This window comes from Pogoniulus pusillus, chromosome 1 (genome assembly GCF_015220805.1).
Source record: "Pogoniulus pusillus isolate bPogPus1 chromosome 1, bPogPus1.pri, whole genome shotgun sequence".
NCBI classification, from domain to species: domain Eukaryota; kingdom Metazoa; phylum Chordata; class Aves; order Piciformes; family Lybiidae; genus Pogoniulus; species Pogoniulus pusillus.
In genome coordinates, this window is record NC_087264.1 from 5623028 (window position 1) to 5650524 (window position 27497).

The 27497-nt window shown below is 47.5% G+C and overlaps 1 protein-coding gene across 5 annotated transcripts in view; it reads left to right on the forward strand.

Annotated features, from left to right (window-relative positions):
* The window catches only part of SYT16 (synaptotagmin 16), a 158875-nt gene that overhangs the window by 68782 nt on the left and 62596 nt on the right, over positions 1-27497 (forward strand). For 3 of the 5 annotated variants that reach the window (XM_064155499.1, XM_064155679.1, XM_064155412.1), the window contains exons 2-3: positions 22623-22665; positions 23423-24040. The exons of 1 other annotated variant lie outside the window; for it this stretch is intronic. In XM_064155499.1, coding sequence (XP_064011569.1) covers positions 23494-24040 — 547 coding nt within the window. In that variant the 5' untranslated portion in view covers positions 22623-22665; positions 23423-23493. The remainder of the gene's footprint in view (positions 1-22622; positions 22666-23422; positions 24041-27497) is intronic. One more of the 5 variants, XM_064155586.1, reaches the window with a different exon arrangement.

A 27497-nucleotide genomic window follows, 5' to 3' on the forward strand; every position in this document is an offset into this window, starting at 1 on the left:
CAAGCTAGGAAAAAGGAGATCAGGGATGGAAGAAACATCAATAGAAGACATAAGACAGAGGACTCTGGGAACACAAGACATTGTAATGTCGTTCCTGCTCTGACCTCTCCTTCAAAGCTACCTCCACACTACAAAATGACTTCGGAGGAGAGTGTGTCTGGAAGAAGGGGGGTATTTGCCACACTGTTACACCTACAAAATCTGTCTGGGTATTTGGCTTGTAGCAGGTTCCTCAGCAATTTTGGTCACAGACTTGGCCCCTCCAGACAGACCAGATTAAGGATGCTGGACTGACTGATCCTGGTGGTCCTTTCTAATCATAGCGATTCAAAGTGATTAGATGTTGTGCTGAGGGATTTGGTTCAGTCAAGGACTTGTCAGTGTGAAACTAATGATTGGGCTCAATGATCTTGAAGGTCTTTTCCAATCTAAGAAATTTTGAGATTCTGTGTTTCTGTGACCAGGACCAGAAAAAATGAATGCAAGAAATGCCTCAATAGGTTGGCTTGTGAGAGTCCACAATTAGCAAAACCTTAATCCATTCAGCTTTGTAAGGGTTACATTTTGCATGAAATCCTATTCCAGACAACAGCTCTTTAAATTCATTTGATGCCAAGCTTCCTGCAAAAGGAATGTTTACTGGTACTTTTTAATTACCAAAAACCCTATAAATTGTCTGTTTTACTGTCTGTGCTAATTGCATTTCATTATATATCTGGCGTAAGCTATGATTTTCCTGCTGGTTCCCATGACATTTTTCATTATCAACCACTAATTGTCTAGTGTGCACACTGCATTGTGCACCAAGTAGGCTGATGCGTGGGCAGAAGTTCTAGCAAAAGCTTCAAGGCAGTAGAAGTGCACATTATTATTACTATTATTACTATTATGATGTATTAGAAAGTTTCCACCTACTTGCATCCTTCCATATCCTCATCCCTACAGGCAGTGTCACAGCACAGCAAAGCACAGGAGTGCCTCTGTAACAAATCTTGTGCTTAGTGAAGCTCAGCAGCCATGGAAGGAAAATTATGCAGGGTGAAATGATGACAGCAGCCCCACTGTCAGGACAATTATCTGCTAGGTGCAATGGAAAGAGCAAGAAGGTTTCTCAGCTGCTTCCTCTCTTCCCAGAGAGAGTGATTGGCATTGGAATGGGCTGCCCAGGGAGGTGGTGGAGGCACCGTCCCTGGAGGTCTTCAAGAAAAGGCTGGATAAGGCACTTAGTGCCATGGTCTGGCTGACTGGCTAGGGCTGAGTGCTAGGTTGGACTGGATGATCTTGGAGGTCTCTTCCAACCTGCTTGATTCTATGATTCTACTCAGTGCCCAAAGCATGTGGGTATTAAAATCTTGTCAGCCTTCCCACTCACAAGATGAGGACAAGATCATAAAGGATAACAGAGCCACTTGTGAATTTGTAAAGGAATTGGATAACTCATTCAAGAGAGATGTTGAAATACTAGAAAGTGTCCAGAGAAGGGTGACGAAGCTGGTGAGAGATCTGGAACACAAGGCCTATGAGGAGAGGCTGAGGGAGCTGGAATGGTTTAGCCTGGAGAGGAGGACACTCAGAGCAGACCTCATCACTGTCTACAACCCCCTGAAGGGAGGCTGTAGCCAGGTGGGGGTTGGTCTCTTCTGCCAGGCAAGCAGCAGCAGAACAAGGGGACACAGTCTCAAGTTGTGCCAGGGGAGGTCTGGGCTGGATGTTAGGAGGAAGCTCTTCCCAGAGGGAGTGATTGGCATTGGAATGGGCTGCCCAGGGAGGTGGTGGAGTCTCTGTGGCTGGAGGTGTTGAAGCAAAGCCTGGCTGAGGCACTTAGTGCCATGGTCTGGTTGATTGACCAGGGCTGGGTGCTAGGTTGGACTGGCTGAGCTTGGAGGTCTCTTCCAACCTGGCTGATGCTATGAAAAAGGTAAATGTTTCCATGAGCCACCACTAGCACTGTTTCTATTATAGGAAAACCTCTAGTGAGTCTGTATCTATGCAAGCTCAGAAAGTGGCACAAAGGGCAAAGCAACTCATTCTGTGCAAGATGTCATAAATTCAGAGCAAGGGAAGCTGTAGGCACTGATTTTTTTTGTGCATCAAACGGCTAGAATAAGGAGTGCACGACCACTGCTCCCCAGATCATCGTTATCAGCCTCGGACAGGTGGCAATTCTATTCATGTGCAGCACACACACAATACACAAACACTTCAGAAATAAATGTGTGTTTTCACAGGCTTGCAGTTCTCTCCTGATATCTCTTTCAAAGGAGACAAAGGCCGACCCTTCTTAACAGCCCTGTGAGGGAACAGTTGTATAACTCCTCCTCTTCTCCTCAAGGTGATCCACAAATACATTATCAGAAACTAAATGAGAGCACATTCAGCACAGAAGCAGAAGGGTGAAATTCCCACCCAAGGCAGGAGGACTTGCCCTGCATCAAGGTTCAGTTTCACACACTTTATTTTTATGTGCTGATTAACAGCAAGAATGAGGAACTTCTCCAGTCCTTTTATAGAAAGACCACGAAGGACTGAAAGGTACTTTTGACCTGACAATACTTCTATTAACTTTGACTGCAACATTTGACTGATCATAGCATGGAAGAATGAGCCAATTCATAGCTGATGCTGCTGTATTTGCAGGTCACCTTTAAAGATTTAAGCTGCTTTTATGGTATGACATAGGCATGAAATTTCAGAGGTCTCAGAGACAGTACAGCATTTTCATCTCCCTTTCTCCCACAACCCGCAGAACTATAGTACCTAAACACCTTGCAGGCATTATTATGGCCTCAAGTTGCATCAGGGGAGGTTTAGGTTGGATGTTTGGAGGAAGTTTTTTACTGAGCAGGTGGTCAGGCACTGGAACAGGCTGCCCAGGGAGGTGGTGTTGCCATCCCTGGAGGTGTTTGAAAGGAGAGTGGATGTGGTGCTTGAGGCTATGGTCTAGTGATGAAAGATGCTGGGATGAAGGTTGGACTGGATGATCCTGGTGGTCCTTTCCAACCATAGTGATTCATAGTGATTAGATGTTCTGCTGAGGGATTTGGTTTAGTCAAGGACTTGTCAGTGTGAAACTTATGATCAGACTTGATGATCTTGAAGGTCTTTTCCAATCTAAGAAATTCTGTGATTCTATCTTTATCCCCCACCAGCAAATTTATGAGGCAGGGAAACAATAGCACAACCGCTCCACAGAATGAAAACCCTGGTACAGACAGAGCCCAAAATGATAGAAGTTAGACCCAAAAGAACAATCCAGAAAAGTCTCATCCATCTACACAAGCTCTTCATGTTTCACTCTAAGGCTGAGGATCTGAAATAGAAGACCTACAGCACCTTCCTGGAGATGTCTCCACAACAGCCATGGACCTCTAGGCATCTTCTCAGTTAGCTCAGGTCACCTGAAAAAACACAGGGCTGGAATTCTTACCTTAAAGCTTAATTCTTCTTAGGGATGCAATCCAGTAGGGGTGCCTGACACCTTCTGGCAATGCTGAGTTAATATTTAGTATTTAATGAGTACGAGACACATGGCTGAAATTCAGTCCTGAGCACAACCTCCTGAAAAGCTGCTCATGTCAGGGAAGAGGAGAAAGAGTGTCCTAAGGGGCAAGGGAGCATTCAAACTGCCTAATGGAGGTGACTCAATTAACAATCAAGACCTCCAAAGGGTGATTCAGAGACTAATTGCCAGTTGCAGTAGTAATCCTAGAAAAGGCTCCAATTCAGCATGGTACTTAAAATTCATTGAAGTTAACAGGGCCAGGGAGACTGAGAATTTGAGCAGCACAACACTTGAATTGCCCTGCACAAACTGAAACTAGTCTCCTTCAGGTCAAGGCTGAAGAGGTTAAACAGGGACAAGCACAAGGAACTTACATTGTGGTACCCATCCAGGTCTTGGTCTTCCTGCACCAATATTGGTCCTTGCTAGGATTGTTCTTAGACTTGAGCTAGAAGCTGGAATAAAGTCAAAATCACAGCCTTCACAACTGTTTGTCTCAGTCCTCCTCCAGATCAGTGAAGAAAAATTAGAACCAGGCAGAAAATTACCTTCCTCATCCACAGAAACCCTAACACTCATGCAATTTCATCTCTGTCTCAACATTCACACCAATCTCCAAGCAGTGCTCAAATTCTCAGGTGTGCCTGCTATTTTCCATTGTCAGAACAGCCATTGTGCAAAGCAGTGAGGGGATTAACTTGGTGGTCAAAGTTTTCACCCAAGATGTAGGAAAGCAAGAAAAATCTATCTATACAGTCTCAACTGGATCAAATGAGAGAAAAGCCAATTGTAGAATCATAGAATCAACCAGGTTGGAAGAGACCTGCAAGCTCTTCCAGTCCAACCTAGCCACCAGCACTTGCCAACAGCCCAGACTATAGAATCATAGCATCAAACAGGTTGGAAGAGACCCCCAAGCTCATCCAGTCCAACCTATTGCTCAGCCCTGTCCAATCAACTAGACTATGGTGCAGAGTGCCTCATCCAGGCTTTGCTTGAGCACTTCCATGGACAACGACTCCATCACCTGCTTGGGAAGCCCATTCCAATGGCAAATCAGTTCCTCTGTCAAAAACTTCCTTCTAGCATTCAGCCTGTACAAGACCTGTACTCAAATGCAAGTCTGTGTCAAACACTACAAAGACTTGAAATTGCCTCTTCCTTGTCGCCTTTAACTGCCTGAGCTCCTGAAAACCTACCACAGTGCAAGTGTCAGCTGGTTTCTCTCACTGTCCCCATGCTCTGCATCCTAAACAAGGACCCTAAACAAATCCCATTCTAAACAAGGATGCAACTTGAGTCTAGGAAAGTGTATTTGTGATCATATATTTCTTAGAAATAGTTACAATTTAAACAGAACTGTCCAAAGTGTCCAGAGAGGGCAACAAAGCTGCTGAGAGGCCTGGAACACAAAGCCTAGGAGGAGAGGCTGGAGGAGCTGGGGGTGTGCAGCCTGGAGAAGAGAAGGATCAGGGGTGACCTCGTTGCTGTCTACAACTCCCTGAAGGGAGGCTGTAGCCAGGTGGGGTTGGTCTCTTCTGCCAGGCAAGCAGCAAGAGAACAAGGGGATGCAGTCTCAAGTTGTGCCAGGGGAAGTATAGGCTGGATGTTAGGAGGAAGTTCTTCCCAGAGAGAGTGATTGGCATTGGAATGGGCTGCCCAGGGAGGTGGTGGAGTCACTGTCCCTGGAGGTGTTGAAGCAAAGCCTGGCTGAGGCACTTAGTGCCATGGTCTGGTTGACTGGCTAGGGCTGGGTGCTAGGTTGGCCTGGATGATGTTGGAGTTCTCTTCCAACCTGGTTAATTCTATAAACAATAGCACCTTTTGTCAGGAGATTCTCAGCGTGCTCATGCTGTAGTAGGTTTGTCTTTGATCCTGTCCCAGGCTTGTTTTCAGTCGCAGTGCCGCACAGAGTTCATATCGGATACATTCTGTCACAGCTGACACCGCCACTGCCTTGCTGTTAGGAAGAGAAGAGTGGGGCTGTCAGTCTGCCACCTTTCTTGAACACTGAAGTCACGCTTTTTTTTCCTCTCCTCTTCTTGTTTTTTTCCTAAATCGTTTTCCTTAAAGACTACTTCTTTGTTGCCATGGTATCGCTAATGCAGTATTTTGAGACAGGGAAGGAAGATAACCATGTATCATCATAGTGCCAGATCTGTCAACTGCCATCCTCTCTAAAAGGCTAAATAAGTAAGGATGCCAATGCAGGCATTTAAGGGCTCCTCCACCCCTTTTAATTTTCCCCCTCTCCCATACAAATTGCTGTCTATAAAGGTCATGCCCTGGTCTTATGATAGAGAAACTCAAGAGTTGTCTCTCAGCAAGCAGTGCCTAGATTTGTTTTTTGATTCCTTCTCTTCTCCCCATGCTACATGACACCAGCTGAGGGGAACGCTCACAAGAGAACAGGAGCATCTGCATGTTCAGAAAATGCCAGCCTGGGTCCCCCTGTTAAATCATGTGGTGACTGCTTCCTAATTTCTGTTTGTACAATGATTTCTTCCAGAACTAACAAAGTATTTACTGTTGAGTGCAAGCCACATTTATCCCATCAGTAAGAGAGATGAAAAATGGCACTCTGATGGGGTCTTCCATGTTCAACCTTGAACTCACCAGGCATGGTCATGTTAGTCCAGTAGCTGTCACTGTCAGAAACCTTAAAGAAATCTTTAGTAACTTAGAAAGTCATGGGCTTGCACTCAGCACAACAACATTTCCCTCCTTGACCATGAATATGAGAACATTGCATCAGTTCTCTTCCAGAATTCCAGGAGAGCTGGCACGATGCTGTTACCTCAGTAAAACCAGGGAACAGTCACACTGAGAGCTGCCCATGTCCCCCCATTCCCTGATTTTGAGTCCAGATCAATGAATAGGCAATGACAGACTGAATATGCATGTGTGAAATGCTAACGCTTTTAAAGGACAGCAGCATGAGAGAATAGATTAAACCCTGGGCTGACACAGGATGTCATATGGCAAATCATAGAATCAGACAGGTTGGAAGATACTTCCAACATCATCTAGTCCAACCTAGCACTCAGCCCTAGCCAGTCAACTAGACCATGGCACTAAGTGCCTCAGCCAGGCTTTGCTTCAACACCTCCAGGGACAGTGACTCCACCACCTCCCTGGGCAGCCCATTCCAATGCCAATCACTCTCTCTGACAACAACTTCCTCCTAACATCCCGCCTATACTTCTCCTGGCACAACTTGAGACTCTGTCCCCTTGTTCTCTTGCTGCTTGCCTGGCAGAGGAGACCAACCCCACCTGGCTACAGCCTCCCTTCAGGGAGTTGTAGACAGCAATGAGATCAGCCCTGAGCCTCCTCTTCTGCAGGCTGCACACCCCCAGCTCCCTCAGCCTCTCCTCCTAGGGTTTGTGCTCCAGGCCTCTGACCAGCCTTGTTGCCCTTCTCTGGACACCTTTCAGCATCTCAACATCTCTCTTGAATTGAGGAGCCCAGAACTGGACACAGAACTGTAGTCATCATTGATCAGGCCACACGTCGAGTTGTGTGTCTAGTTCTGGTCTTCTCAATTCAAGACAGATGTTGAGATACTGGAACATGTGTTGGCAATAGTGATATTAATTGTAGTGATTCTATAGAAATGCCTGAATATTATACACTGGAACATAAGCCATGGACTAGTGAAAGTGTATGAGCTCAATAAGTGCTGAGTTGAGATAAAATAGAAGGTTGGTGTGACCTTAGAGAATGGTATAACAAATATAAACAAATGTAAGGCTGGAGCCTGTGGTTTTCACTTATCTCTGCTGACTTAGATTGCTTAGACACAATGTAAGTGTTGTTCAGAGAATATGATCATAGAATGGCACTTAGTGCCATGGTCTAGTTGATTGGACAGGTCTGGGTGCTAGGTTGGACTGGATGATCTTGGAGATCTCTTCCTACGTGGTTGATTCTATGATAATCAAATGTGCCTGTTTTGGACTTCATGAGTGCAAAGGCTGATATTCAGAAAATGTGACATAAAGCATCAAAGTCTTTGTTGTTGTTTTGGTTGTCTGTGTAAAGCCTGACCTCAGAGTGAGGCAATTGGCAGAACAAAGTAGGTGTTTCCATCATCATGGCTCTAGGATGCACCTGGCTAATTTGTTCCTAATTTGATTTTAATTGCACAGTTTGTGTCCTTATGACAAGAACCAGATAAGAAATCATAGTGAAAATGAAGAATTAATTGAAGACTTTTCAGGGGACTCCAGGACAAAGGCTTTTAGTTACTGGGATGTAATGGATAACAGTTTTGATACTAGAGGCTTTTGTGGATCCTTTTCTTGGCTGGCTGCCTCATTGACTTTAGCCATGAGTCCATCTTTTGGGCAAGAATGTACTGCCATGATTGCCTCTCACTCAGCTGCAGGAGTCCATTCACTGCAGGTGCTGGAACTCAGCTGGACAGAGCCAGCTTGAATTTAGGATGGAATTGGCACTGCAAAGGAGAGCTCAGAGCAGGTCTGTAAAGCTTGATAGAGAAGCTGGTAAAGGCATAGCTAATAGGAGGGTATCATAGAGTTAGCTTCATAGAATCTACCAGGTTGGAAGAGACCTCCAGGATCATCCAGGCCAACCTAGCATCCAGCCCTGGCCAACCAACTAGACCATGGCACTATGTGCCTCAGCCAGGCTTTGCTTCAACACCTCAAGGCACAGTGACTCCACCACCTCCCTGGGCAGCCCATTCCAATGCCAATCACTCTCTCTGACAACAACTTCCTCCTAACATCCAGCCTAGACCTCCCCTGCCACAACTTGAGACTGTGTCCCCTTGTTCTATTGCTGCTTGCCTGGGAGATGAGACCAACTCCACCTGGCTACAGCCTCCCTTCAGGTAGTTGTAGACAGCAATGAGGTCACCCCTGAGTCTTCTCTTCATGTGTATCAAGATTACTATCCATAATCATGTGCAGAAAGTGGCATGAAGCAGTCCAGTCATGAGCTGCCGGAATCAAGGTAGAGCAATGTAAGTCATGTGTAGAATTCTTTAGCAAGTGACAAATTAAACACCACACCTTTTGTCTTAATGGAGGTAGCTGAAATGTTTCCTCACCAGTGACATTTCAGGTGCTGGGAGGATATAATAGAACCATAGAATCAACCATAGGTTGGAAGAGACCTCCAAGATCATCCAGTCCAACCTAGCACCCAGCCCTATCCAGTCAACCAGACCATGGCACCAAGTGCCTCATTCAGTCTTTTCTTGAACCCCTCCAGGGACAGTGCCTCCACCACCTCCCTGGGCAGCCCATTCCAATGCCAATCACTCTCTCTGACAACAACTTCCTCCTAACATCCAGCCTAGACCTCCCCCGGCACAACTTGAGACTGTATGTGTGTATGTGAGTGAAATTTCCCCTTAGAGCATCTGCCTGTGCAAGAAAGGAGAGCTTTTCCTTGGACACAGGCCTGACAGGTGTCAGTGCAGTCCCATGTGGGACTTTTTGATGCTGTGATGGTTTGGTGTCGCTTTTTGTTTTTGTGAATGGGCCCAGTCCTGTTCAATATGTTTACTGATGATGTGGGTGAGTGGATGGAGTCCATCATCTGTAAGTTTGCAGATGACACCAATCTAGGAGCAGGTGTGGAGCTGTTAGAGGGCAGGAGAGCCCTGCAGAGGGACCTTGGCAGGCTGGATGGGTGGGCAGAGGCCAATGGGGTGAGATTGAAGTAGGCCAAGTGCAGGGTTCTGCACTTTGGCCACAACAACCCCAAGCAGCGCTACAGGCTGGGGACAGAGTGGCTGAGAGCAGCCAGGTAGAAAGGGACCTGGGGGCACTGGTGGATAGTATCTGAAGATGAGGCAGCAGTGTGCGCAGGTGGGCAGCAGAGCCAATGACATCCTGGCTTGCATCAGGAACAGTGTGGCCAGTAGGACAAGGGAGGTTATTCTGCCCCTGTACTCAGCACTGCTCAGGCCACACCTTGAGTGCTGTGTCCAGTTCTGGGCTCCTCAATTCAAGAGAAATGTTGAGGTGCTGGAAGGTGTCCACAGGAGGGCAACAAAGCTGGTGAGGGGCCTGGAGCACAGCCCTGTGAGGAGAGGCTGAGGGAGCTGGGGGTGTGCAGCCTGCAGAAGAGGAGGCTCAGGGGTGATCTTATTGCTGTCTACAACTCCCTGAAGGGAGGCTGTAGCCAGGTGGGGTTGGTCTCTTTGCCAGGCAAGCAGCAAGAGAAGAAGGGGACACAGTCTCAAGTTGTGGCAGGGTGGGGTCTAGGCTGGATGTTGTTAGGAAGTTGTTGTCAGAGAGAGTGATTGGCATTGGAATGGGCTGCCCAGGGAGGTGGCGGAGTCACTGTGCCTGGAGGTGTTCAAGAAAAGGCTCAATGGTCTGGTTGATTGTCCTAGGGCTGGGTGCTAGGTTGGACTGGATGACCTTGGAGGTCTCTTCCAGCCTGGTTGATTTTATCTTTCTGTGACTCTGTGAATTAAGATATGTTGTTGATAATGCTCCTATGTACTGTGTTTATAGTGCTGCTGAGCCCTAAGCTGCAAAATGTTGTGGGTGAATTGAACTTCACAGAAACTTGGGTCTTGGTCTAGAGGAGAAGAGGCAAGAGTTAGTCTCTCACAATGTGTGACTGTGCTGGACAAACGTTTGTGTCAAGAGCTGTGTGCTTCAGTTCTGTGACTCAAAAAGCAAAAGGAATCTTTTTGTTGTGTACTGTAATCATTCTGTAAAGATGTAACCCAAAACCAGGGAAGAAACTGTAGTTTCCTGGCAGTGCTTTATTCAAACACATTCCAGTTGTGTCTTGACTTTGAACACTTGTTGTGATATAAAGGAGGTATTCCTGATATGTGAAGTCAACTTAAACATTGTGGAGTTTGAAGAAATATTTCCTTCCATGTTTCCCTTCTGTCTTCTCAGCCTTGAGAGCACTTTCAGTTCATGTTTTCAAGCTGTTCTGCCCTGCCACCACTTTGGCCTCTGGGGTAGCACCGCACTTAAAATAAATAAGCAGAGATGCAGTTCTTACATAAACCACTCATCTTCTGTAGCTGAGACTTTAAGGGAAGCATCAACACCTATAACACTCAACAAAGGCAGGAGTGTTAGCAGCTCTGCTTGGATGTCAACCTTGCTTTGTCAGGGCAGTCCTGGGCCCAGCTGGCAGTAGGGACCCATCATGTGCAGAGTTTGGGACTGTCACATGCTGGCAGAGGCTGAGCTTCATGGTTAGAAATAAGTTATGTGGGTGAGCATGACCATACTGGTCTGGCATGCACAGTAGAATGGCTTCCTCCTACAGCATGGGAAGTTGTGGAAAGCCCAGGAACGTCCTCTCCAAAGAACTGCAGTGGTGGTTGGTCTCTGTCACCCTCATGCTGAGTGTCCAGTAGCTCCATTGTCCTCAGCGAGGTGCAGATTGAAAATGAGACCAGGGTTGCAGCCTGGAGGGCCAACCAGATCCTGGGCTGCAGCAGAAGTGTGGCCAGCAGGGTGAGGGAGGTGATTCTCCCCCTCTGCTCTGCTGAGACCCCACCTGGCCTACTGCATCCAGTTCTGGAGCCCACATTGCAAGAGAGATGTGGAGATGCTGGACCATGTCCAGAGAAGGGCTATGAGGATGCTCAGAGGGCTGCAGCAGCTCTGCCATGAGGACAGACAAAAAGAGTTGGGGCTGTTGAGTCTGGGGAATAGGAGGTTCTCAAGTGACCTTCTGTGGCCTTTCAGTATCTGAAGTGGCCTCCATGAAAGCTGGAGAGGGACTTTTTAGACTCTCAGGGAGTGACAGGACTGGGGAGAATGGAGCAAAGCTGGAGGTGGGTAGGTTCAGCCTGGAGGTGGGGATGAAGTTGTTGAGCATGAGAGTGGTGAGAGGCTGGACTGGGTTGCCCAGGGAAGTGGTTGAGGCCCCATGGCTGGAGGTGTTTAAGGCCAGACTGGATGGGGCTGTGGCCAGCCTGCTTTAGGGTAGGGTGTCCCTGGCCATGGCAGGGGAGTTGGCTGATCCTTGTGGTCCCTTCCAACCCTGCCTGATTCTATGATTCTAGTCTATGCTGCTGAGGTACAGAGCTGAGCTCTGGTGTTAGGGCCATTGCCCAGCCGGTGGCAGGGTAGAGAGGAGCTCTTCAAAGGGAAGTTTGTCAGTACCCAAATGAACTTACTCTTCTCAATTGCCTTTTTTTTGCCCTGAGTTGCTTGTGTAAGAGCTTGTAAGAAAAACGTGTCTGGGCACAGAACAGTGTGACTGTTGCCACTGATACCTGTCCTATACACTGGAGAGCCTGGTTTGTAATGAGGTTGAATTAAATGAAGGATAAGAGTAGTTGAGGGAGCTGTTGCTAAGTTGGTAAAGGCAACTGCCTGCTCAGATCTATGGCTCTGAGTTCTATTAAATAATTTGGAACTAGGTCTGTTTTTCCCAGCATGTCTGGCTGGGCTGGTGGTTAACTGAGCAGGAGTGAATGGAGGTGAAAGCTATAGGCATAACCATGTGTCTGGATAACCAGAAGTGGACAATCATGCACTGCAATTGCCTCTCAGGGCTGTGGTTCCCAAACAGCACTGCCTGCACTGCTCAGTGGTGATCCACACAGCACTTTCTATGAGCTCTGTAGTGATGGAGTGTGGAGGGGGGGAAGAGGGAGCAACATAATTGGTTGACTCCTCAGAGTGTGTCTAAAATATCTTCATTGTGTTAAACAGCTAGACGTGCTCTCCCACTGCTAATTTCCATGCAAGTAATTGCTCTGATTGACCTTGCCTTGTTCAGTTCTGCAGCCTGGGTAGCATGATTAACAGGCAGAGTGGAAACTTGGTCTGTTGGGTTTGCTCTCTGCAGCAGCCTTACAGTGCAGGTGGGTGGGTTGGAGTGGTGTAAGTTGATGTTTCTCCAGCCTTTTGAACCTGTGATTTTCCTCTGGCTCCTCTGTCTTCATGCAAGCCGACACAGCAGCTCGATTACAGAATGTGCTGTAATTTCTGACTGCAGGTTTCTTCTTTCATTCTGCTAATCCAGTAATTACAGATCTTTCTCACTCTTCTACCACCAAAAAGCACAGTTGCCACTACCTAACACCACTTTTCTACTACGCTTATGATCTGTGACTTTCTTTATGCTGTCTTTGTAACCCTTAGTTGGAGAAGTATAAATAATTTAAAGTTAGTCATAGTTGGGGGTTTTTTTTTGTGCTACCACTTGGCACAGAACTGTTTAGTGCCTACAGTGACAAGTGGCTCTTTAAAAGCAAAGGCTCTTAATTTAATTTGGAGGATGTCACTGGCCTCAGTGCAGTGACTTTGGACTTAGCATGAGTGTCACACAGTATCACAGTATCATCAGAGTTGGAAGAGACCTCACAGATCATCAAGTCCAACCCTTTACCACAGAGCTCAAGGCCAGACCATGGCACCAAGTGCCACGTCCAATCCTGCCTTGTACAGCTCCAGGGACGGCGACTCCACCACCTCCCTGGGCAGCCCATTCCAGTGTCCAATGACTCTCTCAGTGAAGAACTTTCTCCTTACCCCCAGCCTAAATTTACCCTGGCACAGCCACCCCCAGATCCCTCTCTGTCTGGCTGCTCTCCAGCCACTCCGACCCCAGCCTGTATCTCTGCATGGGGTTGTTGTGGCCAAAGTGCAGCACCCTGCACTTGGAGCTATTGAACCCCATCCCATTGGCCTCTGCCCATCTGTCCAGGCGGTCAAGGTCCCGCTGCAGAGCCCTTCTGCCCTCCAACCCAGCCACATCTGCCCCAAGCTTAGTGTCATCTGCAAACTTGCTGAGGACTGACTCCATGCCCTCATCCAGATCATCTATGAAGATGTTAAAGAGGATGGGGCCCAGCATCTTTCCAGCATATCCAGGTCAAATGTTATGGTCAAGGAAGGTGTTTCTATTTTATCCCTCAGGTTTTCTGTTAGCAGTTTTAGTGGCAATAGTATCTGTGCAGTCAGATTTCATTTCTGTGAGTGCACTTGTCTTACAGGGTACAAACACAATTCTGAGTTCAGGCTGGTTTATAATCTAAGCCAAAAGAAAGGTGTAAAGTGATCAGGATAGGAAATTGCCATCAGCTCCTCAGCCCTTTTGCTGGTAAAGCTTCTGAGCATAATATTTAGATGCTGGTCTTCCCAGGAGCACTTTTTCTTTCCTGAATATCAGTGGAGAGACCTGGGTTCTTTATAGAATCATAGAAGAATAACCTCCCTGGTCCTACTGGCCACTCTGCTCCTGATGCAGGCCAGGATTCCATTGGCTCTCCTGGCCACCTGGGCATACTGCTGGCTCATCTTCAGCCTACTATCCACCAGTACCCTCAGGTCCCTTTCCTCCTGGCTGCTCTCAGCCACTCTGTCCCCAGCCTGTAGCACTGCTTGGGGTTGTTGTGGCCAAAGTGCAGAACCCTGCCCTTGGCCTTGTTCAATCTCATCCCATTGGCCTGTGCCCACCCATCCAGCCTGTCCAGGTCCCTCTGCAGGGCTCTCCTACCCTTCAACAGATCCACAGCTGCTCCTAGCTTGGTGTCATCTGCAAACTTACTGATGCTGGACTCAATTCTCTCATTCAGATGATCAATAAAGATCTTAAACAGGACTGGGCCCAGCACTGATCCTTGAAAAAGACTCCACAGTTTAGAATAATTAATGTCACATTTACATATTTTTTTCCCTTATGCCTTTCCTCTTCCTTCTTATCCCACTGAAACTCTGAGGATCATTTATTGTTGCCATTATTTTTGGCAAAAGGTGAGTATACAACAAATGAATTGGATGAGAAGAGAACCCTGATCAAAACCACTTCCATCATTTGGGTATCAGTTGCTACAACTAATTTGGCCCAGCATCACTAATAGAGAGCTGCCTGCAAAGACATGAGCTGGTTTGAGAGTGAGAAATAAGTCTGCAGGCCTCCTCTGCTTAGGCTAAACCCCATGCAGCAGGGTGCATTGCTGTCTGTCTGATCTCATCTTTGTTTTCACTTTCTCCTTTCTGAGGCTTGCAGGACCAATGTTTATTGCTGTGTTGATTTGTCACCCATGAATGTTTCCAATGAGATGTCTGTTAATTCACTGGCATAAGCCATTAGATCTTCTTTGAGTGACAAGGAGTTTCTGATGAAAACTAGTATTGCAGAGGAAATAATCATTTGGAAAGTGCCTCTATCTTCTCTTTTTAGGCCAAGAAGGTACCAAAATGTTCTATATTTCTGTTTTGTCTTACCTTAGGGAAGCTTGGTCAGCAGTGATGTTCACTATCAATGTCAGCTTTGGGTACTGTCTGTTAACTTTCCTCTCAATGCCTCTGTAAGAGGCTCCAATGCAACTGAACAAGTGCACAGGCTGCTTTGGCACGGGGGCACCTTTAAATGGGAGTACAGTTTCATCATCAGAGAAGGGCATTGAAACTGATGAGAAGCATAGAATCAGCCAGGTTGAAAGAGACCTGCAAGATCATCCAGGCCAACCTGTCTCCCAGCCCTGTCCAGTCATCTAGACCATGGCACTAAGTGCCTCAGCCAGGCTTTGCTTCAACACCTCCAGGGATGGTGACTCCACCACCTCCCTGGGCAGCCCATTCCAATGCCAATCACTTTGCCAACAACTTCCTCCTAACATCCAGCCTAGACCTCCCCTGCCACAGCTTGAGACTGTGTCCGCTTGTTCTGTTGCTGGTTCCCTGGCAGAAGAGACCAACCCCACCTGGCTACAACCTCCCTTCAGGTAGTTGTAGACAGCAATGAGGTCTGCCCTGAGCCTCCTCTTCTGCAGGCTGCACACCCCCAGCTCCCTCAGCCTCTCCCCATAGGATTTGTGTTCCAGGCCCCTCACCAGCTCTGTCACCCTTCTCTGGACATGTTCCAGCACCTCAACATCTCTCCTGAATTGAGGAGCCCAGAAGCCTGGAGCACAGCCCTGTAAGGAGGATCTGAGGGAGCTGGGATTCTTTAGCCTGGAGATGAGGAAGCTCAGGGATGACCTCATTGCTGTCTACAACTTCCCTGAAGGAATGCTGTAGCCAGGTGGGGGTGCCTTTGTGCCTTTGCTCTGCAACAGCTTGAGTAAGGGAAATCACTGTGAGAAATGCACACCTGATGGCAATTTTTTAGGAGGCTGCCTGTGAAGAAGACTGAAAGACACTTTGCTAGTATTACAGAGCTCTGCATTGTGGCAGTGCTCGAAATTCTGCTAATAACTGTCTTTTTTTAGCCCTCCAGTAATTGCACCTCTCAATGGGAATGCTACTCAGGAATAATGATCCTATCAAGACAAGGAAATGTAGATTGTAGTAAAGGCTATGATGGTTTCTGTGAGAGACTTAATACTGATCCTTTTAGCTATCTGATTTTCCAAGAAGATAAAAAACCAACCCTGAGTTAAGCAGGCAATTTGGTGTTAAAATTCTCATGTTTACAGTATCACAGTATCACAGTATTATCAGGGTTGGAAGAGACCTCACAGATCATCAAGTCCAACCCTTTACTACAGAGCTCAAGGCTAGACCATGGCACCAAGTGCCACGTCCAGTCCTGCCTTGAACAGCTCCAGGGAGCTGTTAGTTTTAGAATATGGAATCATAGAATCAATCAGGTTGGAAGAGATCTCCAAGATCATTCAGTCCAACCTAGCACTCAGCCCTGTCCAATCAACTAGACCATTGCACTAAGTGCCTCAGCCAGGCTTTGCTTCAGCATCTCCAGGGACGGTGACTCCACCACCTCCCTGGGCAGCCCATTCCAATGCCAATCACTCTCTCTGACAACAACTTCCTCCTAACATCCAGCCTAGACCTCTCCTGGCACAACTTGAGACTGTGTCCCCTTGTTCTATTGCTGGTTGTCTGGGAGAAGAGACCAACTCCCACCTGGCTACAATGTCCCTTCAGGTAGCTGTAGATAGCAATGAGGTCACCTCTGAGCCTTCTCTTCTGCAGGCTGCACACCCCCAGCTCCCTCAGCCTCTCCTCACAGGGCTGTGCTCCAGGCCCCTCACCAGCTTTGTTGCCCTTGTCTGTTGCTGCTTGCCTGGGAGAAGAGACCAGCCCCCACCACCATGGCTACTATTGCTGTTCTTATTATTTTAAACAGCTGTTCCTTACCTCTTGCTAACCTTTGATTAATTGCCGTGTAGAGATTGCATCTACATAGAATCATACAATCAGACAAGGTTGGATTCTATGAACTTGAAGTGAATTTGGTCAGCTGTTTTTTCCTCCTTTTTTTTTAATGAATGAGTTTAGTAAGAATCTTACTACTACTCCAAGAGAGCCAATGGCATCCTGGCCTGCATCAGGAGCAGTGTGGCCAGAAGGACAAGGGAGGTTATTCTTCCCCTGTACTCAACACTGCTCAGGCCACACCTTGAGTGCTGTGTCCAGTTCTGGGCTCCTCAATTCAAGAGAGATGTTGAGACACTGGAACATGTCCAGGGAAGGGTGACAAAGCTGGTGAGGGGCCTGGAGCACAACCACTTTGAGGAGAGGCTGAGGGAGCTGGGGGTGTTTAGGAGGCTCTGGGGTGACCTCATTGCTGTCCACAACAACCTGAAGGGAGGTTGTAGCTAGGTGGGGATTGGTCTCTTCTGCCAGGAAAGCAGCAGCAGAACAAGGGGACACAGTCTCAAGTTGTGCCAGGGTGGGGTCTAGGCTGGATGTTGTTAGGAAGTTGTTGTCAGAGAGAGTGATTGGCATTGGAATGGGCTGCCCAGGGAGGTGGTGGAGTCACTGTGCCTGGAGGTGTTCAGGAAAAGCCTGGCTGAGGCACTTAGTGCCATGGTCTGGTTGATTGGATAGGGCTGGATAATGGGTTGGCCTGGATGACGTTGGAGGCCTCTTCCAGCCTGGTTGATTCTATGACCCTATAAAAGGATTTTTCTTTCCCACACACTTTAAATTCTCTTCTCAGTTCATTTTTTTTTCTAATGCAAGTCAATGTTGTTAGAGCATTCAAAAGTGAAAACCCTTGCTGCTGAAAAGGCCATGTTGTGAAATGTATCATAAACAGCCCATTAGAGCAGGGATTGCTAATTACAGGAGAGAGCTCCTGGGGAAACAGCAAGCTTGTAACAGAGCTCAAGCCATTTTTGGTTCTCTGTTGACTGTGTAGAAGAACGTTGCCTGCCTAAACTTGTCTGCAGCTTGTTACGTACTTTATCCATCTGCTGCAAGACCAAATAAGCAATTTATATTTCAGTTGAACTCCAGTTGTTCAGCGTGTCACTTACTGCAGAGTCTTCAGTAAGAAGGAGAAGATGGGAGGAGAAGCTAAGCAATGGCTAAACAGAGTCATGCACCCTGGAAATCACAGAATCACAGAATTAACCAGGTTGGAAAGGACCTTCAAGATCACTGAATCCAAACCATCACCCAACACCTTCCAATCAACCAACCCATGGCATCAAGTGCCCCATCCAGTCTCCCTTTAAACACCTCCAGGTATGCTCTTGCCTATAGGCATTCTGCAGTGTTGTGGAGGCAGAAAACTCATGTGGAATTGTCAGGAATTATAAAAACAGGGTGATCTCATTGCTGTCTACAACTCCCTGAAGGGAGGCTGTAGCCGGGTGAAGGTTGGTCTCTTCTGCCAGGCAACCAGCAAGAGAACAAGGGGACACAGTCTCAAGTTGTGGCAGGGGAGGTCTAGGCTGGATGTTAGGAGGAAGTTCTTGACAGAGAGAATGATTGGCATTGGAATTGGCTGCCCAGGGAAGGTGGTGGAGTCACCATCCCTGGAGGTGTTGAAGCAAAGCCTGGCTGAGGCACTTAGTGCCATGGTCTGGTTGACTGGCCAGGGCTGGGTGCTAGGTTGGCCTGGTTGATCTTGGAGGTATCTTCCAACCTGTTTGATTCTATGTTTTTATTTTCCTGGAACCCCACCCCCGCCCCCTCCCTGCTCTGCTTACCTGTGCATACCCTGAATACACAGAAGCCTTTTTTCTTCGGGGTAGCTGGAGAAGAAGTGCACATCCAAGGGCATTGTAGCCAGGTGGGGGGTGGCCTCTTCTCCCAGGTAACCAGCAATAGAACAAGGGGACGCAGCCAGGGTAGGTATAGGCTGGATGTTAGGAAGAAGTTCTTCACAGAGAGAGTGATTGGCATTGGAATGGGCTGCCCAAGGAGGTGGTGGAGGCACCGTCCCTGGGGGTCTTCAAGAAAAGACTGAATGAGGCACTTAGTGCCATGGTCTGGTTGATTGGTTAGGGCTGGGTGCTAGGTTGGCCTGGATGCTCTTGGAGGTCTCTTCCAACCTGGTTGATTCTATGATCTATGATCTTATCCTGGGCATTCAAGTCAGGCTGAGGTCCAGGAACTTCTACAAAGCACTGTCTGTTGATTTGCATCCCTGAGCTTTTGGCCAAGCACCTATTCTGAACCCGGGAAGTTAACAAAGGCAATCTTCAGCTTTGTTGATTTACAAGGGAGAGACCAGATCTTTGTTGACTAGGGAGAGACAATGGTAATCTTTATCTTTGTTGATGAACAAGGGAAAGAGATGGTCTAGACTCTCACAGATAGCAAACTCCTTAATTTGGATTCTTTTGTGTGGGACTGTGGTGCTTGCCTGAGCCATGGATCAGTCAGCCACAGCATCTGGGAGAAGTGGGGTGGCTCTGTTGGAGCAGTTGGGAGTTGTCTCTGAAATCTAATAACAGGAGCTAATTATTCCTTATGCAAATATCACAAGTTCTATGTTCTGTTGATATTTAGAATAAATCAGCACTCAATTTCTGCACCCAAGTGTTTTATCTGCATATCCAGGAGCTGTCACTGCTGGATGCTTGCATCCCTCCAAGGGCTGCTGCTGTCAAGTATCTTGCTGCTGAGGCAGAGGTAGAGCATTAGGAAGTCCTCCTTTCATCACAAATCAGAGATTCATTTGCTGTTGCCTGTAAATAAATGACAGGTTAAAAATAAACCTGTTATCCAGTACTTGCCCACCCAAATTTATCTCCTTCCATGGCAGGGAGAATCCTGCTGTGACAAGTACCATCTCCTCCTAGTGACTACATCAGCACTGTGACTTACCAGTAGTCAATCTGTGTTATGCCACAAATGTCTTGTCTGGAGTTTGTAATCACTTCAGGTTTATGTAAAGCTAAGCTGCCTGAAGCTTAGAGGCTTTGCCAAGGGCAGGGTTGGGAAATGGACACAGTAAAGGACACAGCTCACTTGGGAGGTTACTGCCATGACGCTATTCTTTGCCAAAGATTTAATGTGTGGCAGAGAGCGTTTCATGGGTCTCGAAGGCTGAGCCAGAGGCCAGCAATTGATGAGTGAATACTGGATCAGCATGTGCCCCATGCCCAGAGAGTTTGAAACAGCCACCAGCTTTTAAAATGGATTTGGTAACCTACATTCACTTCCTGCCCTTGTTGGGGCTATAATCCTATTACATACTGAAGCTGATGATAAAGTTGTTGGAACTCTTTGCAGCGTAGTACATCAGTGGGCAGGTATTTCAGAAGGTAAAACTTCTGAAGTCACTGATCTCATCTGTGAAAAAGCTGCTCACCAAGCAAGGTGGAATCAAGTTGTGCCAGGGGAGGACTAGGCTGGATGTTAGGAAGAAGTTGTTGGCAGAGAGAGTGATTGGCATTGGAATAGGCTGCCCAGGGAGGTGGTGGAGTCACCGTCCCTGGGGGTCTTCAAGAAAAGCCTGGCTGAGGTATTTAGTGATATGGTCTAGTTGATTGTTTAGGGCTGGGTGCTAGGTTGGCCTGGATGATGTTGGAGGTCTCTTCCAACCTGGTTGATTCTATGACTCTATGATTCTATTCTCCATTTAAAAATCCAGAACACTGCCATTCCCACTACATGTCTCTGGAGACCAATTCACAAGGTAACACATAGTGCTGCTGAGCTGATTTTCTTGATGCTTATATAATATATAGAAACAGTCAGGATTGGAAGGGACCACAAGGATCATCTAGTTCCATCGCCCCTGCCATGGCCAGGGACCCCCTACACTAGATCAGGCTGCCCACAGCCTCATCCAGCCTGGCCTTTTCTCCATTCCCCCTAGTCCTGTAACTCCTTTGTAGCCTAAAATGTCCTTCCCCAGCTTTTTTGTAGGCCCCCTTCAGATGCTGGAAGGCCACAAGAAGGTCACCTGGGAGCCTCCTCTTCTCCAGACTCAACAGCCCCAACTCTTTCAGTCTGTCCTCATCGGACATATATTTACTTATCCTTTTGTAGTTTGATTTCTCCTAGAACTCTAAATTCAGGGAGACACTGATAGGAAATTTTGAAGATTTTTTTTCTTCTTTTCAGTTGTCTTTCAGCCTAAAATGTACACCTATTTATTTGTTTTTTCTTTCTAAACCCATAGTCCTATCTGCATTGACAGGCTCACAGGATGTTAGGGGTTGGAAGGGACCCAAGGAGATCATGGAGTCCAACCCCCTGCCAGAGCAGGACAATGCTATCTATGGAATGGGCTGCCCAGGGAGGTGGTGGAGGCACCATCCCTGGGGGTCTTCAAGAAAAGACTGGATGAGGCACTTAGTGCCATGGTCTAGTTGATTGGTTAGGGCTGGGTGATAGGTTGGACTGGATGATCTTGGAGGTCTCTTCCAACCTGGTTGATTCTATGATTCTATGAACGCACATCACAGAGGAACACATCCAAACAGGCCTGGAAAGTCTCCAGAGAAGGACACTCCACAACCTCTCTGGGGAGCCTGTTCCAGTGCTCTGGGACCCTTACATTAAAGAAGTTCCCCCTTGTGTTGAGCCTCTTTTGCTGCAACTCACACCCATTGCTCCTTGTCCTATCCCAGGGAGCAAGTGAGCAGAGCCTGTCCTCCAGCTCCTGGCCAGCCTTCAGATACTTATAAACATTTATCAAATCCCCTCTCAGTCTTCTTTTCTTCAGACTAAGCAGCCCCAGGTCCCTCAGCCTCTCCTCATTATCCATGCCCTCCAGCCCCCTAATCATCCTCGTAGCCCTCCACTGAACCCTCTCCAGCAGATCCCTGTCCCTCTTCAACTGGGGAGTCCAAAACTGAACACAGTATTGAAGATGAGGTCAGAGTAGAGGGGGAGGAGAACCTCCCTTGATCTGCTGGACACACTCTTCCTAACACAGAATTCCTAAAAGTTTATCTGTGTTCTGATGATGTGGGAAGAAGTGGATCAGGCAAAAAGGTGCCTTAACTTTCTACAAGTTGTTCTTTTATTTAGTGCTTAGATGAACTTTGAGAAGGCATGACCTATCAACAAGACATCAGTCCTTTGGTTAACCTGCTTCTGTTCCCACTAACTTCATACTTGCAATATTCCACCTCCAGCATTTTTCTCCTTTCCATTTCCATGAAAGGCAGAACACCTCTAGGTTGTTTTACTCTGTGGGCAGAGTGCTTCATCAGAACCTTTCTGGGGCAAAGCATTTGAGTTAGCTGTCTACCATGGGTTGGTTCTGTATGCTTTTGGCCTGACACTTCAATCAATCAAAACTTAATTACAGTATCACAGTATCACCAAGGTTGGAAGAGACCTCACAGATCATCAAGTCCAACCCTTTACCACAGAGCTCAAGGCCAGACCATGGCACCAAGTGCCACGTCCAGTCCTGCCTTGAACAGCTCCAGGGACGGCGACTCCACCACCTCCCCGGGCAGCCCATTCCAGTGTCCAATGACTCTCTCAGTGAAGAACTTTCTCCTCACCTCCAGCCTGAATCTCCCCTGGCACAGCCTGAGGCTGTATCCTCTCGTTCTGGTGCTGGCCACCTGAGAGAAGAGAGCAACCTCCTCCTGGCCACAACCTCCCCTCAGGTAGTTGTAGACAGCAATAAGGTCACCCCTGAGCCTCCTCTTCTCCAGGCTAACCAATCCCAGCTCCCTCAGCCTCTCCTCGTAGGGCTGTGCTCAAGGCCTCTCCCCAGCCTCGTCGCCCTTCTCTGGACACACTCAAGCATCTCAATGTCCCTCCTAAACTGGGGGGCCCAGAACTGAACACAGGACTCAAGGTGTGGTCTAACCAGTGCAGAGTACAGGGGCAGAATGACCTCCCTGCTCCCCATGTTCTTCACCCTTCAGTTTTCCCATCCAGACATGCCCATGCTAAGCCTGTGGTGGAAGTCAAGGCCAAAAGATTGTTTGAGATGTCTGAATGCAAGTTATTTTGTCCTTTCTTTTCTTCACCAGGTCTGTTGAAAATGGTAACCAGAACGTGTGCACTTCAGGAAAGGTATTTCTGTTCTCATGTTCTGTGCTTGTTATTTTTATATGAGTTTTAGCAGTTGAATTAAAGCTTTGCAGACCTCTGCAGGAATATTTGTCACTTGCCCATCATTTAGAATCATAGAATCAGTCCACAAGGATCAGCTAGTTCCAACTCCCCTGCTATGGCCAGGGACACCCTACCCTAGAGCAGGCTGGCCACAGCCTCAGCCAGCCTGGACTTAAACATCTCCAGCCATGGGGCCTCAACCACCTCCCTGGGCAACCCAGTCCAGCCTCTCACCACTCTCATGCTCAACAACTTCCTCCTCACCTCCACTCTGAATCTCCCCATCTCCAGCTTTGCTCTATTCCCCTTAGTCCTGTCACTCCCTGAGAGCCTAAAAAGTCTCTCCCCAGATTTTTTGTAGGCCCCCTTCAGATCCTGGAAGGCCACAAGAAGGTCACTTTGATGCCTCCTCTTCTTCAGGCTGAACAGCCCCAACTCTTTCAGTCTGTGCTCACAGCAGAGCTGCTGCAGCCCTCTGAGCATCCTCGTGGCTCTTCTCTGGACACACTCCAGCATCTCCACATCCCTTTTGTAATGTGGGCTCCAGAACTGGATGAGGCACTCCAGGATTTCTGGATTTCTAGTGATACTCTCCATGGGTAGAAGTACTTCTTCCATTTCTCCTCTCAGTTCTAGACATTCATGCAGAGAGTGTGTCGACAGGTGTTGATGGACAAGCAATTTACAGTATTCTCTTACGGTGTTTATTCTGTAGCTCCCTGAATTGTAAGTGACATGCTGGCAAAGCTGCACAACTGATCACCATATACTGGCACAGTGTTAACCATGGCTTCTGAGGCTGCTCAGAATTTCCTTCAGCCACTGTCTTCTTGGATGTCTCAAATATACGAAGCTATCCAACAAGCAGGAGACTCTATATCTGCTTCACTGCTGAACTTGAGTGGAGTGGGTCGTAAGCCAGAAGAGGAAAAGCATCAAGACTTGGAGAACAATGGAGGAGTTTATGAGAATTATTCTGTGGAATCAGATGATGAACAACACCTGGACCTCTGGGATGCGGAATATTTGTATCCTAGTGGTCACAATGAGGGTCCTAATCTTGCATCAGAAGACCTCCTTTGTGGCTCTGACGTGAGTCCGCAGAGGCAAAAAAGGCTTGAAAATATCAATGGGTTACCAGACCAGCCTGTCAAAAGCACCAGGTCTGTGACAGCTGATGAGTCCTACTGGATGAATGAAGATCTCCAGCTGCTTGATCAACTTCCTCCCGTTGCTGAGGAAGAAGGTGAGCCCTCTATAAGGATGGGAGGTCATGAGCTCAACCTCAGCTGGCATGGCTCCTTAAAAAGTAACGGCAAGGCCAGTTTTACAGGTAAGCAGCTGGCATGCACCTTGACAGTAGATTTTCTATGCCCAGACCTCTCTTTTCTGATGTTGATTTGGTAGGTAATCTGCTCATTATGTATTAGGTTGTCTTTGTTTTCCACATTGGATACAAAACTCCCCAAATCCCAAAGAAAAGTCTAACCTTTCCTCTTCTATTTCCAATTCTGCTCTCATTTGTGAGACTAATCTCATTCAACTACGTGAAAATCTCCAGGGTGAAAGGCAGTGTATTAGAAGACAGTGGGGCCCTGTTGCTGTAGCAAGGAGTTTGTTTTGCTCTCCTCTAACCCTCCCCCCCCGCCCCCAATATTTTGTTTCTGGTAGCAGGACCCTTCAAAGGGAGTGTTCAGCCTCCAGTCCTTGCTTTGAGAAGCGTCTGCCTTTGCGTCATTGCTATTAAAGAGATATATATATATATATATATATATATAATCTCAAACCTTCTTTCTTTGTGCCAGGAATCTCAAGATGTTACTGTGCCATGTGCTGTGAAATGCTGTACTAAAAAGCCAGCCATATCTCATGATTTTATGGATGAAAGGCTCCCAAATCGCTTTCTTCCCCTCCCACCGCCTCCACAGGCTTTTCAAATAAGACTGAAGAGGACAGCAGGCAGGAGATTATGAGAAGGAGATATTTTCAGTTTTAAATAGGCCTAACTATGACTTCTGATCACTAAGTGACATGAACAGCTTTCAGGAGATTGTGTTCAGGACTGAATTTCAACCCTGTGACTTGTACTCACTAAATATTGCTGTAAATGTGGTTGGAAGTGACCTGGGTCACACGTGGGGGTGTATGTCCTGACCACAAGTGGGAAAGCTGCAGTCCTGCTGACACCATCCCTGGATGTTCTAAAGCTGCTCTTCATGAACATCCTAGGAAGGGGGAGAGGGAAGGATAGGAATGGGAGGAGTGGGTCTGCAGTGTGGTATTGATTAATTACTTGAGACTTATCAAGAATTTGGCTTCAAATACCTAAACACTGTTTTTTGAAGGAGGCAGCAGATACTGTTGAATATGACTGGTTTACAACGACCAAGAGCTTTGCATCACTCTTGGCTTCTAGGGAAGTCTTACATATTTAGCCTTTCTGCAGACTGCAGAAGATCAGCCTGTTTGTTTTCATATTTAATAGGAGTATTGACTGAAGGGACATAAACCTTGATGGTGATCATCAATGGATGCTAAAATTAGCTCTTTATTACTATTCCTCACACTGTTATGGTCAGGGAGTAAATAATTCAAAAGCTTTTGGTCTAGCCATTCTGTTTTGCAAACTAGGACCTGCTTGTTTCACATTCCAAATGAGTGATTGCCTGTTCTCAGGTTAAGCACCCCAGAGCTGTATCTCTTGGAGCATAACTTCTAAGCCGTACAGGTCCCACACCTTCTGGTACCCTCTGTATTGCCTATGGGATATCGAGTACTCAGGGTTGGTTCATGAGCACCAGGGCAAGGATTAGGATGTTCAGAGGATGAGGTTGCTGGGGGTGTGCAGCCTGGAGAAGAGGAGGCTCAGGGCAGACCTCATTGCTGTCTACAACTACCTGAAGGGAGGCTGTAGCCAGGTGGGGTTGGTCTCTTCTGCTGGGCAAGCAGCAAGAGAAGAAGGGGACACAGTCTCAAGTCGTGCTGGGGGAGGTCCAGGCTGGATGTTAGGAGGAAGTTGTTGTCAGAGAGAGTGATTGGCATTGGAATGGGCTGCCCAGGGAGGTGGTGGAGTCTCTGTGGCTGAAGGTGTTGAAGCAAAGCCTGGCTGAGGCATTTAGTGCCATGGTCTAGTTGGTTGTTTAGGGCTGGGTGCTAGGTTGGACTGGATGACCTTGGAGGTTCCTTCCAATGTGGTTGATACTATGATTCTAGGTCAATGTTGCAGAGCTGGATTTACTGTGTGTGTGCTTAGACCACGTGTCCAGTGTGTGCATAGATGCTATTGAGCAGGGCATGCAGTGACCTTCTGAGGAGTGCTGGCATCATGGATCCTCCTGGACAGGTGCTATCCAGGGCAGAACCTTGTCTGCTGCAGAGTCTGTACCCCCAAGAAGGACTGTCAGGGTCATTCATGGCAAATCCTGGGGCTCATCAGAGTAAGTTGGGGAACAGCCATGTGCTGAACATATTATTCCAGTGGTGGTGTCCAAATCTTTGTCCTATTGCTGACAGTGGATGAAAGAAATAGTGGTGAGCTCTCAGGAGAATTAGGGCCAGGAATGGGCTGCTGCCCTTGTCAGAGCAGGTTTTCACCTACAGTTCTGTGTGCAGGGACATCTGAGAAAGAGAGTTCTGTTAAGGAGGGATTTGAATCTGGGTTAGAAGTGAATTGTAATGAGGCAGATACAAAAGAGATCAAGGAGTTTATTAAATATATAAAGAAAATGTCCCCAAACTTATTTACAGTTAGCACAGACAGATTCTATTATGGGGTTGGTAAAACTCATTTTGCAGACTGTATCTATACAGTCAGATTAAATTCACATGATGTAGGAAAGGCTTTAGAAAGTTTAAGCAACTGGAGAGTCTTGCAGCACAAAGTGCCACTTAAAGGTTAAAGAGAAACTATCACAAACTTCAGAAGAGAGACTTACTCACTGGGCAGAGTCTCAATATTTGTAATCCAAAAGTGCATGTAGAAGGATAAGTGAGAGAAAATATAGTCCCAGTGCCATTGTGGCCTTCCACATGGTGATGGTGCAGGGGGGTTTTGCTGCTCGCCTAGCTCAGGTTGAGCAAGATGTCTGAGAAGGTCCACAGACATGAGACAAGACCTCTGTGGCTCTCAGGAGGTCATTGGAGTGGTCAGCCACCTGGGTGAAGGACATTCCAGGTTTGCAGGCTGGAGCAGTCTGATGGGATGCTGCCTATAGCACAGGAGTCATCCCTTGGGCTGGAGTGGTCAGCTAGCAGGTCCCAGTGTTGCAACTTGTTGCAAGGCCATTGCTATCATAGAATCAACCAGGTTGGAAGAGACATCCAACATCATCCAGTCCAACCTAGCACCCAGCCCTAGACAATCAACCAGACCATGGCACTAAGTGCCTCAGCCAGGCTTTGCTTCAACATCTCCAGGGACAGTGCCTCCACCACCTCCCTGGGCAGCCCATTCCAATGCCAATCACTCTCTCTGACAACAACTTCCTCCTAACATCCAGCCTAGACCTCCCCTGCCACAACTTGAGACTCTGTCCCCTTGTTCTGTTGCTGGTTGCCTGGCAGAAGAGACCAACCCCCACCTGGCTACAGCCTCCCTTCAGGGAGTTGTAGACAGCAATGAGGTCTGCCCTGAGCCTCCTCTTCTCCAGGCTGCACACCCCCAGCTCCCTCAGCCTCTCCTCACAGGGCTGTGCTCCAGGCCTTTCACCAGCTATGTCACCCTTCTCTGGATATGTTCCAGCACCTATGTCTTTGCCTAGACTTGGCCAGAGTCAAATGGACTCAGGTTT